This window comes from Macaca fascicularis, chromosome X (genome assembly GCF_037993035.2).
Source record: "Macaca fascicularis isolate 582-1 chromosome X, T2T-MFA8v1.1".
Classification (NCBI taxonomy): Eukaryota; Metazoa; Chordata; class Mammalia; order Primates; family Cercopithecidae; genus Macaca; species Macaca fascicularis.
Genome location: NC_088395.1, coordinates 108,657,813 through 108,675,873, shown reverse-complemented (window position 1 = coordinate 108,675,873; position 18,061 = coordinate 108,657,813). Strand labels below are relative to the sequence as shown.

General features: G+C 41.0%; 1 protein-coding gene across 1 annotated transcript; it reads right to left on the bottom strand.

Moving 5' to 3' along the window:
• Positions 1-1,929: 1,929 nt before the first annotated feature.
• LOC102131775 (T-complex protein 11-like X-linked protein 2) lies at positions 1,930-10,423 on the bottom strand. Its single transcript, XM_015443812.4, has 7 exons — positions 9,458-10,423; positions 8,112-8,332; positions 7,145-7,281; positions 6,678-6,898; positions 6,398-6,579; positions 5,473-5,636; positions 1,930-4,271 (listed from the first exon to the last, which is right to left on the bottom strand). Exons 1-7 carry the CDS (start codon positions 9,551-9,553, stop codon positions 4,039-4,041), a joined length of 1,254 nt encoding a protein of 417 aa, XP_015299298.3. The 5' UTR covers positions 9,554-10,423; the 3' UTR covers positions 1,930-4,038.
• Between the last annotated feature and the right edge of the window lie 7,638 nt (positions 10,424-18,061).

Sequence of the window (18,061 nt, the reverse complement as noted above, 5' to 3'; positions counted from 1 at the left end):
ATGTTCTCACTCATAGGTGGGAACTGAACAATGAGATCACTTGGACTCAGGAAGGGGAACATCACACACTGGGGCCTATCATGGGGAGGGGGGAGGGGGGAGGGATTGCATTGGGAGTTATACCTGATGTAAATGACGAGTTGATGGCTGCAGCACAGCAACATGGCACAAGTATACATATGTAGCAAACCTGCACGTTATGCACATGTACCCTACAACTTAAAGTATAATAATAATAAATAAATTAAAAAAAAAAAAAAAGAGGGCAGAACCTCTAGCCACGGAGGAATATTCCCAGGCCTTGAAACCTAAACGAGTTTACCTGATTGGATTTCAAGTTGGTTTGGAGCTCGTAACTTTTTGCTTGCTTTCATTTTTTTCCCGTTGGGACGGGAAATGTCTATAACTATTATCCTATGTCCGTGTCACCACTGTAATAAAAAAGAGGTAACCTTTTTTCTAGCTCGCAGGGCCACTGATGAAAAGAAATTTTGCCTCAAGAAGGATCATGCCCAGAGTCTGTCTCATACCTGGTTTAGATGATTTACAGATGAGATTTTCAACTCTAGTTGGAGTCAAGACTTTTGGGGATATTGAGGTGAGGCAAATATATTTTGCATGTAGAATGAACATGAATTTTGGGAAGTTAGAGGGTAGGCTGTGGTAAGCTAAATAATGGCCTCCAAAGATATCCATGTTGTAGTCTCTGGAACCCTTGACTGTCACCTCATATGGCAAAAGGGACTTTACAAATGTGACTAAGGATCTTGAGGTGGGGAGATTATCCTGCCTGGCGCTAAATGTAAGAACGTTTCCTTATTAAGAAGGAAGGAGAGGGACATTTCACATAGAAGGACGCAATGTGGTGACTGACACAAGACGCTATGATGCTGGCTTGGATGGTAAAGGAATGGGAGCTCTGGAAGCTCCAGGGAAGAATCCATTGCCTTGCCAAGGAATAAAGAATACAGCTTCAGAAGCTAAAAATGGCAAGGCAATGGATTCTCCGTTAGAGCTACCAGAGGGAGCCTGGTCCTGCTGACTTCCTGATTTTGACCCACTGAAACTGATTTTGGTCTTCTGACACTCAGGATGATAAAAGAATAAATGTATGTTATTTTAAGCCACAAAGTTCAGGGGGTAGTTTGTTACAACAGCCATAAGAAAAGAAGAAAATAATACAGGAACCTCTACAGATGATCTAGTCCAGTGGTTTTGAAACAGTCCTCAAAACTCCTTCTTCCAGCTCTACTTCAACTCAAGCTGCCTAGCTTTGATCTCTCTTATTCGTGGTCTTTCTGGAAAGATTTCATTTTTCGACAAATAACTCTATAGAATTGAACAACAAAATCAGTAATTTAGTCAAGTATTGAATTTTATAGATGAAGACAAAGAAAAAGCCCAAGAAAGTGAAATGATTTTCCCTTACTCACTCAAAGAAGACCAGATAAATAAATAAATATATAAACAAACAAACACAGGTTCTCACCCTCAATTAGAGCTTTCTGTACCACATTGTTCTAAAATTGGAAAAGTAGATTGGAGATAAATTGTTAAAGAATAATTGAAATAATATATGTAGAGTGCTTAAAAGAGTGCCTGGCGCATACACACTCACAAATATTAGTTGTAATTATAATATATACTTGCATATGCACAGAATATCTTTAGAAGTATACACAAAAACCTGGAAATAGTTTTCTCTAAGTAGGACAAATGAGATACAGGGGTGGGAAAGAAACCAAATTTTCTCTGTACTGCATGTCATTTTTAACCATGTGCATGTTCCACCTATCTAACTGTGCATCCATCCATCCCTAAATGGTGAACAGAATTGAGTGGAGCTATCTTTCCTTGTTTAGGATCAGGATTCCCATTTCCTCCATGTGGAAGCACAAGAGAACCAATAAACTCAAAATCTCCAAGAAATCAAAATAAGTCAGATTTTAATTATAAAGTATAAAGCAAAGTTTCACTGCAGCCGAAAGTCAGTATCCATCAACTACTCAGTCATCTTCACAGGGATCGCTTCAGAACACACTTGTCTGTAAGATAATCTGGCTCCCAAAATTAATATATTTTTTAAAAATTGTACTAGTATTGTCTAATCAGATTAGATAATTTAACTAGGCCGGGCTCACTGCCTATTTATTAATTATAAAACATTCATCTGCCGTGGTCTCTGTCCTGAGATTATCTAGTCACAAGATTAGAACACTTGAGTGATCCATTCCACAGCTTTTCTGTGTGCCTTATCTCCAGCCAAAGTAAAAGTAGCACTCTGTTTACCCAGCTATGTCACCCATCTGGTATCCACCCTCTAGGGAAATCAATCAGGTGGTTCCCCTGGGACTAACGGAACTCCAATCTCATCTGTTACTTTTCTTGGGCTGAGTAAATTGTACTCAGCTCCTTCCATCCGCCGAAATAATGAGGATATGATTTTTTTTTTCACCCAGTTTGGGTCTATCCCACAAGTAAGTTTCTATTTTTCCCTGTCCCTTCTAAATCCAAACCTAGTCCAAATCCAAACCTAATTTTTTACCTAATTTTCTAGATTGCTGCTTGTCTGCTGCAGTTGGCCTGGGAATGATGGGATGAACCTCTGCAGTCTTTAAAAACAAGCCCAAGTCCTTGTGGACCAAGAACATTTATCATTTGTGTTGCCAAGTCAGCTCATATTCATAACTTGGCAGTTGGAGTCCCAGACTAGGAGTGGGAAAAAGCATGGCAGCGGCCCCACGCTTGAATACGCACATCGATTCTGTCAAGAAGAATGAGATGTTCTAAGCCTAGAGATGTGGAAAGATAAGATTAATTCAGCTATAGAAATAGGATCGGAGTGAACTTGATACGACACTCACTGACCTAATTGCTTCGGTTTACTGTCATTATCAGAGATTCCAAGCCTGACCCCTAGAATCACTTGAAAGAAACAGAAATCCCATGGAAGCTGAGACCTGTCCTTAGCTGAATGCTTGTTGGCACAAAGTTGATATTCACAATATCAACTTTCAACCAATCCCCAGTTTTCATACTGTTTAAAACCGGACATTGGAACAGGAGCTGGGAACTCTTACTATTGCTGTATCCTTGAAAATTATAAGGAAATGTGGTGCTAGAAATGGAGTTCTATGACTTCTCTTCATCTGCAATTCAGTGAATTTCTGACTTCCAGAAGCCCTTATATTCATTCTCTGGATAATCTCACAAAGAGTTTTCAAAGCCCTCAAGGAAATGAGCTTTCACTGGAGAAAATAATGCTAGTGACTGCAGGTTAATGAGTTTCCCCCTCCCCCACCAGATTACTTAAGGCTGTATGTCTGCTGCCTGAACCCTGAAGGCCAGGTGGTGATCCAAGGCCATGCATGGTGCCCAGCTTAGGAGCCGAGGTGTCCGTGAGAACCAAAACATCCCAGGGCGTACTGGGAAACATACCAAGAAAAAGAGTCTCATTGCATATGGAAGGCAAAGAGCCAGAAAATTAGCTTAAAATCAGCTTGCAGACGAGTGTCAGGGCAGATCCCCAGAGCTGTCCTGCTGCCACCCAGGAATGCCCCATACGTAAGTCCCAATAAATTCATCTACTTATCAAGTTGAACTTGTCCGGGTCATTCTTTGGTCTCTTAGCTCCTTCCCAGTTTTGAGGGGGCGTTATTCTATACAGTCCCAGGATTTTCCCTTACCAGTACCTGATGCCCAGATTCCAGCTCAGGCAAGCATACTGAAGAATGATCAGCCAGTGAAGGGAAAACGGAGGGCCCACTGGATTCTCACTCAGCTAGTTAGGGGATGAGGGTGCAGAACCTGACTTTAGCTAGAACACAGGAGGAACTGAAATTTTCTTGCAGCTCAGAAGTTTATTAGTGAAGGGGATTGGGCCATTTGGTGTTTACATGCTTGACCCCTGCATCCCTGTGTCCTGGCTGTAGCAAGGAAGAGGGCTGAGTGTTCGACTGACCACAGGTGATGTCCTCCCAGAAACATGCTGACCTCTCTCTCCTGGATGCCTGTTGCCATGGCTGGGGTCCAGCACTATCAGTTATGCTCCACATCTGTTTCTTGTGCTTGAGCTGGATGGATGATGTTTTTTAGGATCTCAGCATAGTATGGGCCAAATACCTGCTGATTATGATGCATCAGATTGAGAAACTTCCAGCCCAGTTCTGCCAACTCCCTTTCAATGAGAATGAGGCCTCCAGGAAAGTGTAGCAGAGACTCCTGCATGCCATGAAGCAAACAGCATTTGAGAAACAAACGGATCCGCTGATCTGGGAGCAGGGGAAAACAATGAAAAGAGGAACAAACAGGGTTCAGAAGAAATTCACAATGCCTTTGCTCTATCTGCTCACCAAAGTTTTGCGTTAACAGAGTTATTCACTGACCTCTCCGCTCATTCGGGTAAATTGTATACATGTGATTTTTGTTTGTTTGGGGGAGTGGAATGCCATCAAGCTCCCAAAGGACAGTGCATGATCAAAAGATGCTGAGGTAGTAAATTTCTAGGGAGTTCATAAGATTATGTAGCTGGACGTGAGATCCTAGTGCACATTTAACTTAATAAGAGGACTGTAGACCCGGTACCTGAAAGTAACAACACATGTTGCAACCAGTGCACCACGTTCAGGCCCATACACCCAATCCAGGCTACGATCCGATGCTAAAGTTCAAAGCAAGCTGGCCAAGTGTGCTGCTTCCATTCCAGCATGGAACATACCCTACAGCCTAACTCAACAGCACTTCCATGGAGAGGCATAGGGGCCCAAATGGTAGCTTAAAGCAGAGGATAGAGAAAGGGTTTCTTCATATATCTTGACCGACATTTAGAATATGCCCTGGAACGGGCTGGGTGCGGTGGCTCACGTATGTAATCCCAGCACTTTGGGAGTGCGAGGCAGGCGTATCACGAGGTCAGGAGTTCAAGACCAACCTGGCCAACATGGTGAACCCCCCATCTCTACTAAAAATACAAAAAAATTAGCCAGGCATGGTGGCACCTGCCTGTAGTCCCAACTACTCGGGAGGCTGAGGCAGTAGAATCGCTTGAACTCGGAAGTTTGAGGTTACAGTGAGCCTAGATCATGCCACTTCACTCCAGCTTGGGCAACAGAGTGAGATTTTGTCTCAAAAAAAAAAAAAGAAAAAAAAAAAAAGAAAAGAAAAGAAAAGAAGAGAAAAAAGAAAATACCAGGAATGATTCGTAGGGTTACTGTGACAGTATCCAACACCTGTGAATGACATATCTTGGGTGCAGAGCTGCCTTCAAACCATACATGCATTCTCCAAATTGAAAAAGATCTATTTGAACCATGCACATTATAGAAGAGGAAACTAAAGCGAACAACTTTCCAAATGATCATGCCTTTTCATTTTTAAATGGTTAGGTAACTCACTTTCAGGGTAAGGTCTACCCACCCCCGCACCCCCCACATTCTTGCCACTTTTCTGCACGACGACCATGGGGATTCTTACCAACAATGCTCCGAATGCAGTTTTCTTTCTTGGTGATGTTCTGGAGTTGGCCTAGGAGAGATGCTGTGTTTTCACTGCTCAGAGTAGTGAGGCCCATGTCCTTAAGGCCTTGATGGATTTCCTGAGACACCTGTTCACTCACACTCAGCATAGTCTCTTCAGGCCTAGATAATGAGGGATAGAATGCAGAGTGGGCCTGGCAGAGGGACAAAGTCCGGAGAGCCTCATACCACAAACCAGGCCTATTCCAGGAAGAATTCCGGCTCTCTGCCACCAGAAGACAGCATTAGCCACCGGGCAGATGACATACACTCATTGTTACCCACAAGGCACCACTTGATCCAAACATACAGCACCATACGCCACTTCGATGAAAACAAAGTAAATTGGGCAAGGGCTCGGTTCCATCCTTGGATCTACTCAGCATTCTCCAGTCCCATCAACTGTATTTAAATATTGTTTTAAGACTCTATTGGATATTTTTCACGGTTTTTCTCCTACCCCACCAATTAAATTGCAAATAAATTAAGAGGCCTGGACTTCCAACTCCTCCTTTTACTTTGGTATAATATCCCTGCCCCCACATGCAGTGAATGGTCACTATCACTGACCAACTGATCAACTTCTGGATACACATAGCACAAATCCACTGTCATTCAATCAAGTATATAATGATGCATTTTTAGCAAGCACATAAGGAATATTTGCAGCAAACTGGCTTCCACACTCTTCTCTTTGGAAAATAAGTTTTATTTTCTGTATCCCAAACCTCAATACAACTTATCAAAGATACCAGAATCTTTGCAGATCGTTTCCAAGGGCCTTTGTGTGGTTTGTGATGAAGAATAAGCAATAATAGTATTGATATTACCTATGTCCCAAATACCACACATTTTCCCCTCTAACAGAGATCTACGAATCTTACCTGGAGATAAATTCCTCAGTTAGGGCCTTGGTGATGCATTTCAGTCTATCCACAAATTCAGATGAGCTGAATAAAATTTCACCAGAGAAGCTTCTGGCCACTAGCAAGACTGAGGCCAGGACAGTTAACTGGTGCAACTGGAACGCCATTTCCTGGAGCCGGGTTCTGTCCATCAGCAGAGTCTGGTGAGGGAGCGAAGGACAGCCCATCAGAAGAGGAGGGTTTGAATGGAGGCACTGAATAGCATAGAACAAGGCAATGCCCCAACACACATCCCTACCTCAGGGAATTCTTCGTTTTCAGGATCCCAGAGGAGGAGGTTCAGGTAGCCTTGGTATAGCACCATTGTTGGACTCAGGGGCTCTGAGTTGTTACCTGCCCCGTTTGGAAGTGAACACGCCACGCTGCGAGAGGAGCTAGGTGACTCAGGAGAACTCGGACATGGTGTAGTGATGTCTGTGGCTGCTTTGGTTAGCCATTTTGTGGTATAATCGAGGAGACCTATGACGAGAAGGAAATACGCATCGTAAGATTCCAAGGCTTAAAGAGGACAGCTTTGAGACATACTCCTGGTCTATAAAGAAGTGATTTTGTAGATCTTTCGATCTTAGAGAAACACTCCCTCTCCCTACCCCTTGCCCAAGGAAGAATCTTCCTTTTCAAGAAATAGAAAATAGCCTCTATTGCTATAAGAAGGCAGACCTGAGGTCGAATTTCCCCTCTCTTGCCCTTAAATTTTAAACATACTGGGCTGTTTATCAAGGAGTTCCTGGAATTTAGCTTGTTCATACTGGATGGAATGCTCCTGCAGATAGGGTCGAAAGCTCTGGATGGTATAGTTCACCATGTCCATTTTCATTAGGCCCAGAACACGGAAGATGCCCCTGCCATAGGGAGAAACAGAACAGTTACACTATTAAAGGAAATCTAGTGTGGAAGGGTGGAATCCAAGCAAGGAGCCATAAAAGCAGAGTATCTGAGAGTTAGAAAAAGCCTTAAAAACAAATAGTCCTACTTCAACTTATGAATAACGGTATTGTGACCAGTGACCCAAGGCCATAGAGTGAGTTGATGGCAAAACTAAGGACAGTTATACCTCCTGACACTTTAACTACCATATTAGAGGTCTTTCGCCTGTAATCATTTTGTCACCTTAAAAAAAAAAGGGTAGTCAGTGAAAGGAAAATCACCAAGGTGTTAACAATTATATGTGGGTAGCTGGGATGTGGGTGACTGAATTTCTAACTCATTGAGCAGATCATTTTACTATTCCAGGTCCTGGTTCTTCTAGCTGTGAAACATGGATAATCCTCTTTCCTGTCCCCTCACAAGGTTTGAGTTGGGACAAACAGGACAACATCTGGGAAAAGGCAATTTGCAATCTATAGGAGAAAGAATTACTGTACCTTAATGTCTTAACAGTATCATGACATAAAGGAGACCCAACTGATCTAAAGATCATCAAAGGAACCCTGGGAGACTGTCCTTGGAAAATAAAAGCCAATAATCCAGAAAGGAGAAAAGGTGTGTTAGTCAGGTCGTCAGTACACAAGAGCTAGATAAGACAGGGGCTATATCACAGCATCTGGCTCAGAGTTCTCCAGCACAGTGTCAAGAGCTAGATAAGACAGGGGCTATATCACAGCATCTGGCTCAGAGTTCTCCAGCACAGGGTCTAAGGCAGATTTGGGGGACAGCACATCTAGACTCTCACCTCAGTAACTGTACTGGATCTGTTATGGCCTCTAGTTTCTGTATCGCTTCGTCTCGAACTGGTGCACATAGCAGAGTCATCAAATTGAGAATGTAGTTAGAAAGATGAGGGACATCCAGGGCTCCATGTTCTGCTTCCTGCTTGAGGAGATCTGTGTCCAGAGCTTCTTCTATCTCATTTCTTAGGCGGTTCTGCCATGGTAATAGCAGTGATAGCAAGGTCTGCCCAACAAAGGAAATCAAAGGAGCCAAGTTCTGTTTAGAACCTCAAACTTTCTCCAATGAACTATACTCTTAGGCCAAAGGCATCCCAGATTATGTCTTCTGGGCGGGGCGGGGGGGGGGGTGGTGGGCAGAAAACTGAGTGTCTAAGTTTCTTAGCGTGTATTGTTTCTTTCTGTTTAGAGGACAATTACCATTTAAGGTTTAATTGGGATCAGTTGTAGTAGTAGTCATTATTATTTTTTAGGTAGAATGAGGTAAAAATATGAATAAAAACAAGAATGTGATTTTAAATGTGTGGGATATAAGAAATATGATTACACACCACCACAAGGAGATGAGGTAGTCAGTGACAAAAAGGGTAGTTAATGGAAGGAAAATAAGATTATTTATTTATTTACTTGCTTATTTTTTGATGGAGTCTCACTCTGTCACCAAGGCTGGAGTTCAGTGGCTATATCTCGGCTCACTGCACTCTCTGCCTCCTGGTTCACACCATTCTCCTGCTTCAGCCTCCCGAGTAGCTGGGACTACAGATGCCTGCCACCATGCCTGGCTAATTTTTTGTATTCTTTTTTTAGTAGAGATGGGGTTTTACTGTGTTGGCTAGGATGGTCTTGATCTCTGGACCTTGTGATCCACCCGTCTCGGCCTCCCAAAGTGCTGGGGTTACAAGCGTGAGCCACCGGCAATAAAGGAAATAAGATTATTTATTCTTAATAAAGGTTAAGGACATTTTTAGATAGTTTTACTCCAAAGTCTGAGGATAAAATAGCAAATTTGGAATCTTCATGGGTCACTTGAAATAGCCTTTTGACTCAAACATGTAAGTTCCTTGTGGGCAAGGGATGTCCTATTCATCTTTGGGCTTCTGAAACACACAGACCATAGTGGGGTTTCAGTAAGAATTAGTTTAATTGAATTATATATTTTTATAGTAATCACCCAACTGTCAAGTTTCATCTTACATAAATAAAATGGAAGCTGCCCCATTCTATCTATTTAAGTAGCAGGCCACGTTAAAAAAAAAAAGTATGCTACATAAGATATTAATATCCATTGATGATCCAAGGTTCTGAGATGCCCAGGGACTTCCCATCCACAAATGGGAGGTTGGTTACTCACCTCCTTAACTTCTTTTAGAAGTTCAAGGGCACAAGTGAAGTCAGGAGGAGTACTCAATAGCTGTTCTTTCAGATGGTTCCCAAAAGCATTGTACATTGCCCCTGTGAAACTGCCTTCCACACTATAAAAAGGGTTAAATGAGGGCAGGCGCGGTGGCTCATGCCTGTAATCCCAGCACTTTGGCAGGCCGAGGTGGGTGGATCACGAGGTCAGGAGTTCAAGACCAGCCTGGCCAAGATGGTGAAACCCCGTCTCTACTAAAAATACAAAAATTGGCCAGGTATGGTGGCAGGTGCTTGTAATCCCAGCTACTCAGGAGGCTAAGGCAGAGAACTGATTGAACCCGGGAGGCAGAGGTTGCAGTGAGTAAAGATTGCACCACTGAACTCCAGCCTGGGTGACAGACTTGAGACTCCGTCAAAACATAAAAAATAAAAATAAAAAGGGTTAAATGAGTAGATTGCTTTTTACCTAGATAATTGATACAGGATCATAATCTCCCAAACAGCATTTAAAATCATGAAAGACCATTACATTGACAGGCTAAGAGAACCTATGTTTAGACTTGAGAAGGGCTGAATAAACTGAAGTTAGTCTCAGATGAAAAAGCGTTGGCTAAATTCTCTTAGAAAGCTACCTCATGGTTCCAGAGATGCTCTCTTCTTGCAGCAGGAAGAACCATAAACTAGGAGTACAGCCCGACTTCTAACCCTAGTTCTGCATCTAGTCTGGATATGTGACTTAGTTTCCACTGCCATAGACTTAAACCTTTGAACCAGATGCTATTTTTCTTTTAGGCCTGAAATCTAGGAAAGGATTTTACCTCTTGGTAATACTTGAAGGTCTTTTGAGATGCTTTGAGTTCAGCAAGCTCAAAACTGTCTCCTTCAGACAGAACAGACTTTAAACCAATGAAGATAAAAACAAAACAAAACAAAACAAAGAAGCGTATTACATAATGACAAAGAGTTCAATTAAACAGGAAGATCTAACTACCCTAAATATATATACACGCAACATGGGAGCACACAGATTCATAAATCAAGTTCTTAGAGACCTTCAAAGGGCCTTAGATGCCTACACAATAATAGTTGGAGGCTTTAACACTACACTGACATCATTAGATAGAGTAGCGAATGAGAAAATTAGCAAGGGTATTCAGGACCTGAACTCAGCACTGGATCAAATGGACTTGATAGACATTACAGAACTCTCCATACAGAACCAACAGAATATACACTCTTCTCATCTCTACATGGCACATACTCTAAAATCAATCACATAATTGGAAGTAAAACACTTAGCAAATACAAAATAACTGAAATCATAACAAACAATCTCGTGAACCACAGTGCAATCAAAATAGAAATTAAGACTAAGAAATTCACTCAAAACCATACAATTACATGGAAATCGAATGACCTGCTCTTGAATGACTTTTGGGTAAATAACAAAATTAAGGTAGGCATCAGAAGTTCTTTGAAACTAGTGAGAACAAAGATATGACATACTAGAATCTCTGGGACACAGCTAAGGTAGTGTTAATTTATGGCACTAAATGTCCACCTCAAAAAGATAGAAACACCTCAAGTTAACAACCCAACATCATAACTAAGATAACTAGATACTCAAAAGCATACCAATCCCAAAGCTAACAGAAGAAAAAAAATAACCAGAATTAGAGCTGAACTGAAGGAGACTGAGACACAAAAATCCATTCAAGAGATCAACCAATCCAGGAGCTGTTTTTGAAAAACATTAATAAAATATATAGGCCACTAGCTAGACTAATAAAGAAGAAAAGAGAGAAGATTCAAATAAACACAATCAGAAACAACAAGGAGGATATTACTACTGACCCCACAGAAACATAAATAACCATTAGAGAATATTATGAACACCCCTGTGCACATTATGAACTAGAAAATCTGGAAGATACGAATAAATTCCCGGACACATACACATCCCAGGACTGAACCAGGAAGAAATTAAATTCCTGAACAGACCAATAACAAGCTCCAAAATTGAGTTAGTAAAAAAAATAGCCTACCAACCAAAAGAAGCCCAGGATCAGAGAGATTCATAGCTGAATTCTATCAGATATAAAAGAAGAGTTTGTACCTTTCCTGCTGAAACTATTTCAAAAAATAAAGGTGGAGGGACTCCTCCCTAGCTCATTCTATGAGGCCAGCATCATCCTGATACCAAAACCTGGCAGAAACACAATGACAACACAGAAAACCTTAGCCTTATATCCTTGATGAACATTGATGCAAAAATTCCCAACAAAATACTGGCAAATCAAATCCAGCAGCACATCAAAAAACTCATCTACCACGATCAAACAGGCTTCTTCCCGGGGATACAAGGTTGGTTCAACATACACAAGTCAATAATTGTGGTAAATCACATAAACAGAACTGAAGACAAAAACCACATGATCATCTCAATAGCTGCAGAAAAGACTTTCAATAAAATTCAACACCTCTTCATGTTAAAAACTTTCAATAAACTAGGCATTGAAGGAACATACCTCAAAATAATAAGTGCCATCTATGACAAACGCACAGCCTACATCATACTGAATGGGCAAAAGCTGGAAACATTCCCCTTGAAAACCAGCACAAGACAAGAATGCCCTCTCTCACCACTCATATTCAACATAGTATTGGAAGTCTTGGCCAGGCAATTAAGTAAGAGAAAGAAATAAAGAGCATCTAACTAGGAAGACAAGACGTCAAACTACCCTGTTTGCAGATGACATGATCCTATATCCAGAAAACCCCATAGTCTCAGTCCCAAAGTTCTTACACTGATATACAACTTCGGCAAATTCTCAGGATACAAAATCACTGTGCAGAAATCACTAACTTTCCTATACACAAACAACAGTCAAGCTGAAATCCAAATCAGGAATGCAATCCCATTCACAATTGTCAGAAAAAATTAAAGTACCTAGGAATAGAACTAAACAGGGAGGTGAAAGACCTCTACATGTAGAACTGCAAAACACTGTTCAAAGAAATCAGAGATGACACAAGCAAATGAAAAAAAAAATCCATGCTCACAGATAGGAAGAATCAGTGTCATTAAAATGGCCATACTGCTGAAAGCAATTTATAAAGTAAATGCTATTCCTATTAAAGTACCATTGACATTGTGCACAGAACTAGAAAAAACTAAGTTAAAATTCATATGGAACCAAAAAACAGCCCGAATAGCCAATGCAATCCTAAGCAAAAAGAACAAAGCTGGAGACATCACGGTACCCGATTTCAAATTGTACTGCAGGACTACAATAAACAAAACAGCATGGTACTGATACAAAAACAGACACACAGAACAATGGAACAGAATAGAGAACCCAGAAATAAGGCTACACACCTACAACTATCTGAACTTCTACAAAGCTGACAAGAACAAGCAATGTGAAAAGGATTTCCTGTTTAATAAATGATGCTGGGAAAACTGGCTAGTCACATGCAGAAGACTGAAACTGGATCCCTTATTTACATTGTATGCAAAAATCAACTCAAGATGGATTAAAGACTTAAATGTAAAACCCAAAATTATAAAAACCCTTGAAGATAACCTAGGCAATAGCATTCCGGATATAGGAACAGGCAAAGATTTCACCATGATGACACCAAAAGCAATTGCAACAAAAACAAAAATTGACAAATGAGATGTAATTAAACTAAAGAACTTCTGCACAACAAAGAAAACTATCAACAGAATGAACAGACAACCTACAGAATGGGAGAAAGTTTCTGCAAACTGTACATCTGACAGAGTTCTAATATCCAGCATCTACAAGGAACTTAAATTTACAAGAAAAAACAAACGACCTGTTAAAAAGTGGGCAAAGTGCATGAACAGACACTTTTCAAAAGAAGACATACATGCAGACCAACAATCATAAAAAAAAAATCTCAACATCACTGATCATTAGACAAGTGCACATCAAAACCACAATGAGATAGCATCTCACACTAGTCAGGATGGCCATTATTAAAAAACCGAAAAATAACAGATGGCAGTGAGGCTTGGGGGTGGGTGCAGGTAGGGGGGGAAGGAAAACTTACACACTGCTGCTGAGGAGTGTAAGTTACTTCAAGCATTGTGGAAGGCAGTGTGGTGATTCCTCAAAGACCTAAAAACAGAACTACCATTCGTCCCAGCAATCTCACTACTTGGTACACACCCAAAGGAATATAAATTGTTCTATCATAGAGACACATGCACACATATGTTTACTGCAGCACTATTCACAAAAGCAAAGGCATGGAATCAACCTAAATACTCATCAGTAATAGACTGGATAAAGAAAATGTACATATACACCATGGAATACTATGCAGCCATAAAAAGAACACAATCATGTCATTTGCAGAAACTTAGATGGAGCTGGAAGCCATTAGCTTTAGCCAAACTAATGCAGGAACAGAAAATCAAATACCACATGTTCTGACTTATAATTGGGAGCTAAATGATGAGAACACATGGACACATAGAGGGAAACAACACATACTGGGGCCTACTAAAGGGTGGAGGTTGGCAGGAGGGAGAGGATCAGGAAAATAATTAATAGACACTAGGTTTAATATCTAGGTGAGGAAATAATGTGTACCACAAACTCCCATGAAACAAGTTTAACTGTATAACAAACCTGCACATGTACCCCTGAACTTAGAATAAAACATAAATTAAAAAAGGAAAATGAAAAGAGAAAAAATTATTCAGTAACCGTGTTTTTTTTGTTTTGTTTGTTTGTTTGTTTGTTTTTTCTGAGACAGGGTCTCACTCTGTTGCCCATTCTGGACTGCAGTGGCGTGTTATTTGTTCACTGCAGCCTTGACCTCCCAGGCTGAGGTGACCCTCCCACCTCAGTCTTCTGAGTAGCTGGGACTATAGGTACACACCACCGTGCCAGGCTAATTTTTGTATTTTTTTGTAGAGACATGGTTTCACCATGCTGCCCAGGCTGGTCTTGAACTCCTGGGCTCAAGCAATTCGCCAGGTTTGGCCTCCTAAAGTGCTGGACTTACAGTCACAAGCAACTGTGCCTGGCCTACATTCAGTAAGCTTTTAAATAAAATAAACAACTCTAACTGCTTTATTTTTAATATAGCCATGATATTTGGTGGATTTTCTTTGGATGCTATGCTTCTCGATTTATAATCATGTGATTCGAAATAATACTTTTATTAGTACCTATGTTAGTTCAGGTTCCGTGAGAAGCAGACACCAAGATAAGATTCCTGTGAAAGAGATTAATTATGGGAAAAGGGGATAAAGGGGAGAGAGCAGAATAAATCAGGAAGAGCCTTTGGATCATAATGCAGAAATGATGTCTGTGAAAGGAGAAGGGGAAGCAAAATTAAAGATAGGTAGGAATACTTTCAGACTGCCTCACAGTTCTAAGGTTTCTGACAGGTTGATAGGGATACCATGAGTCAAAGTTGCCTGTTAGAGGTGTTCCTCATCTCTGAGGAATTGACCCGCACTACTATTTCCCACTCAGTGATTATCTAGGAGAAGTCTGGGGGAAGCATGGCTTTGGTGCAAATGCAATAGTTGGTCCCGAGGGGCAGCAGCTGGGGCCATCAAGTAAGTATGCTCCCTATAGCCAGCGATCTGAGCAGCACATTTTCATAGTCACCACAGTCCACCTTTGTACTCCACAGATCTATTTCTCCATGCAGCTTCATGGAACAGTTCCTTACTTATTCCTTTGGGCTTTTCTTTATGAAAGCAAACTTTGAAGAGGGAGTATAGTGGGACACACTACAGTCCCCCTTGCTGCATTTAGTTTCTGGGCCAGAACTGGTAATTATTATCTTCCTTTTCCACTACCTACTTGAAATTTCCCTCACACACAGTTATTATTTTGACAAGTCTTGAAAGCTTACTTAGTCACGTGAACCAAACTTTCATTGTGGAGGTGTCCAAACTCTTTTCAATTATCCATTCACAGTTAAACAAAGCAAGAGAATACCAGGAGGCACTCAAGTAGATCACCTGGATTCATATGTATTCCTTTCTGACTCATTTTACTAAAGCAGCCCTACTCCTCCTACAGATCATCGTCAATTACTCCTGCCACATGTGGATTCCCCTTCTTGCATGGCAGTTCCTGGATATCAGTAGTCCAATGCTTGTTCAAACCACTGCTGTGATCCTTGTGGGCCACTATGATGGGGAGTAGGCACACTCCTGCTTTCACCCCTTATTCCTAATCCCATTCTTCCAATTAGATCTAAAGCCTAACATATAGGTCTGTGATTTAATGTATATACTGCATCCTGGACGATGGCACCCAATTTTTTCAGGGTTTACTTTTATTGGTGCTTTATCTTTGCCTTTAGAAGTGCTCTATGAGGTCAGCTCCTTCTGGATGGTGCCGTATTTGATATGATAAGTGGATCCTCTTGTTCTGGACGCATTTGTGCCCCTTCTTTACTATGAAGTGACTATCCTGTTCAGATGCTGTGTTGTGTGGGATTCCAAGACTATCGATCAAGAACCTCCAAATCCCCCAGACGCTTATTGAGGCTGTGCAGGCAGAAAAGGCAAATCCACACCCAGAATAGGTACATATTTCTGTGAGCATGAACCAGTGACTGTTCCAGGATTAAAAAGCATCCAATATAATAAATTCACTGCTAAGTGGTCTTTATAAATAGTGTCGTATTTGAGATAGAACGTTGGTCGCTGTTGCTGCAGGTTGGATATTCACACAGGGAATCAGCTAAATTGTCTTGGTACACAGGAGTCTGTGATATTGGGCCCATGTATTACCTCCATTTCTTCTGCCACGGCTAGTTCTTTGAGATGCCCATTGGACCAGTCCTGAGAAGGCCAAAATGAATGCTGGTTAATGTCAGTGGTCAAAGTTGCTTTGTCTACTTAGTTCTTCAGTTACTCTTTCACAATTGATGCTTTCTTGTGAACATTAAAATAGGATTGATACAAAAATCTTCCTTTTTCATGTCACTCCCAATATGTCTATCCACATTCCTCTACTCCAGACTTCCCTTTCTCTGATCTTTTCCTTTCAAGCTCCTGACCAGCTCACCAGACCTTTGGCTACTGTCAAATAATGCATATATATTACCATCTTGAACCACTTCTTTTTCTACAAAAAGTGGATAATCAGGTGCACTGCTTGCAGTCCTACCCACTGGGAAAATATTTTCCCTCCCTGCTGCCTTTCAGAACCACCTCTAAATGTGACTGTAACACCACATATTTTGACTTACGTTCACATACCAAGCTGATCCTGTAAACCAAGCTTGAGCTTTCCTTCAACTGGTTATATGGGACCACATACTTTCATATGGCTATAGGTTTAAATGAAGGGAGAGGCACTGGTGCAACTGTGGTGGATAGCAGGGAGATCTGGGCTATCTGCTCGTATACCTAACCTGTGCCATCTGGTTTTCCTTGGACTTAATCTAGGATATTCTGTTTCCACCGTATTATGGGCTACTGCTGGGTTCATCTTACTTTATGACTTAGAGGGTATAAAATGTGTTGCTTCAAAAACCCAAAGAGGCCTGCCATATGCTGTGCTTCCTTCTTTGTGGGAGATGATGCAAGATGCAGTAACTTGTCTTTTACTTTGGAGGAGATATCCTGGCATTCTTACAACCACTGAACCTATTATAATTTCTGTAAAGTAATGGGCTTATCTTCCACAATATAGAGCCCATGTGTCTTACAAAGACCTCTAGTGTAATAACCACATCTTGCTCTTCCTGTCCAATCAGCATATCACGGATATAATGGGTCAATGTGAAGCCCTGTGGGAGTATATATTTTGTTTACCCTGAGGCAAAACTATAAATGAATGTTATCTCCATGTGAAAGTAAATGTTCTGATCCTTTTTTTAAGTAAATGCAAAAGAATACATTCACCACATCAAAAGCTACATACCACATACTTAGGTTTTGTTAATCTACTCTGGCAATGCTACCACATCAAGTACAGCAGCTTTTGTCAAGGATACTGCATGACTGGACTTGTGGTAGTATGCTATTATTCTCTAGGATTCAATTAGTTTCTGCAAAAGCAAGATTGGCAAAGCAAGTGAAAATATGATAGAGACCACAGCTCCTGTATCTATGAGGTCTTTAACAGTGACAGTGATTTCTTTCTCCACCTTGAGAATGCTGTATTATTTATGATTTACTGCCTTGCCCAGAAGTAAGGGTATCACCATAAGTTTCCACTTAACCTTTCCCACTATGAGAGTTCACAGGACAATGACTCAATACAGTAGTTTTCCAAATGCCATTTATATAAATCCTAATTGTAAAATCAGGATGTGAGGGAAAAGAATATAGAAGCTGTAGATCCATAGACAGCCAGACTTTACACAGAAATTTCTTTATTACCTGGCCCCTGTAAACTCCCACTATAATAGTGAGGCCATGATGATGCCTTTGGTATCTAGATATCAATGTCAGACTCAGGCACTGTGTTCAATAGTCGTTGAAATGTCTGGGTATTCTTATTCCCCTTGTATACTGTCATCTAATTAATGGCTATAATTCCCTTTGTGGAAGGACTGAAATAATTATTGTAATGCAAACTTACTG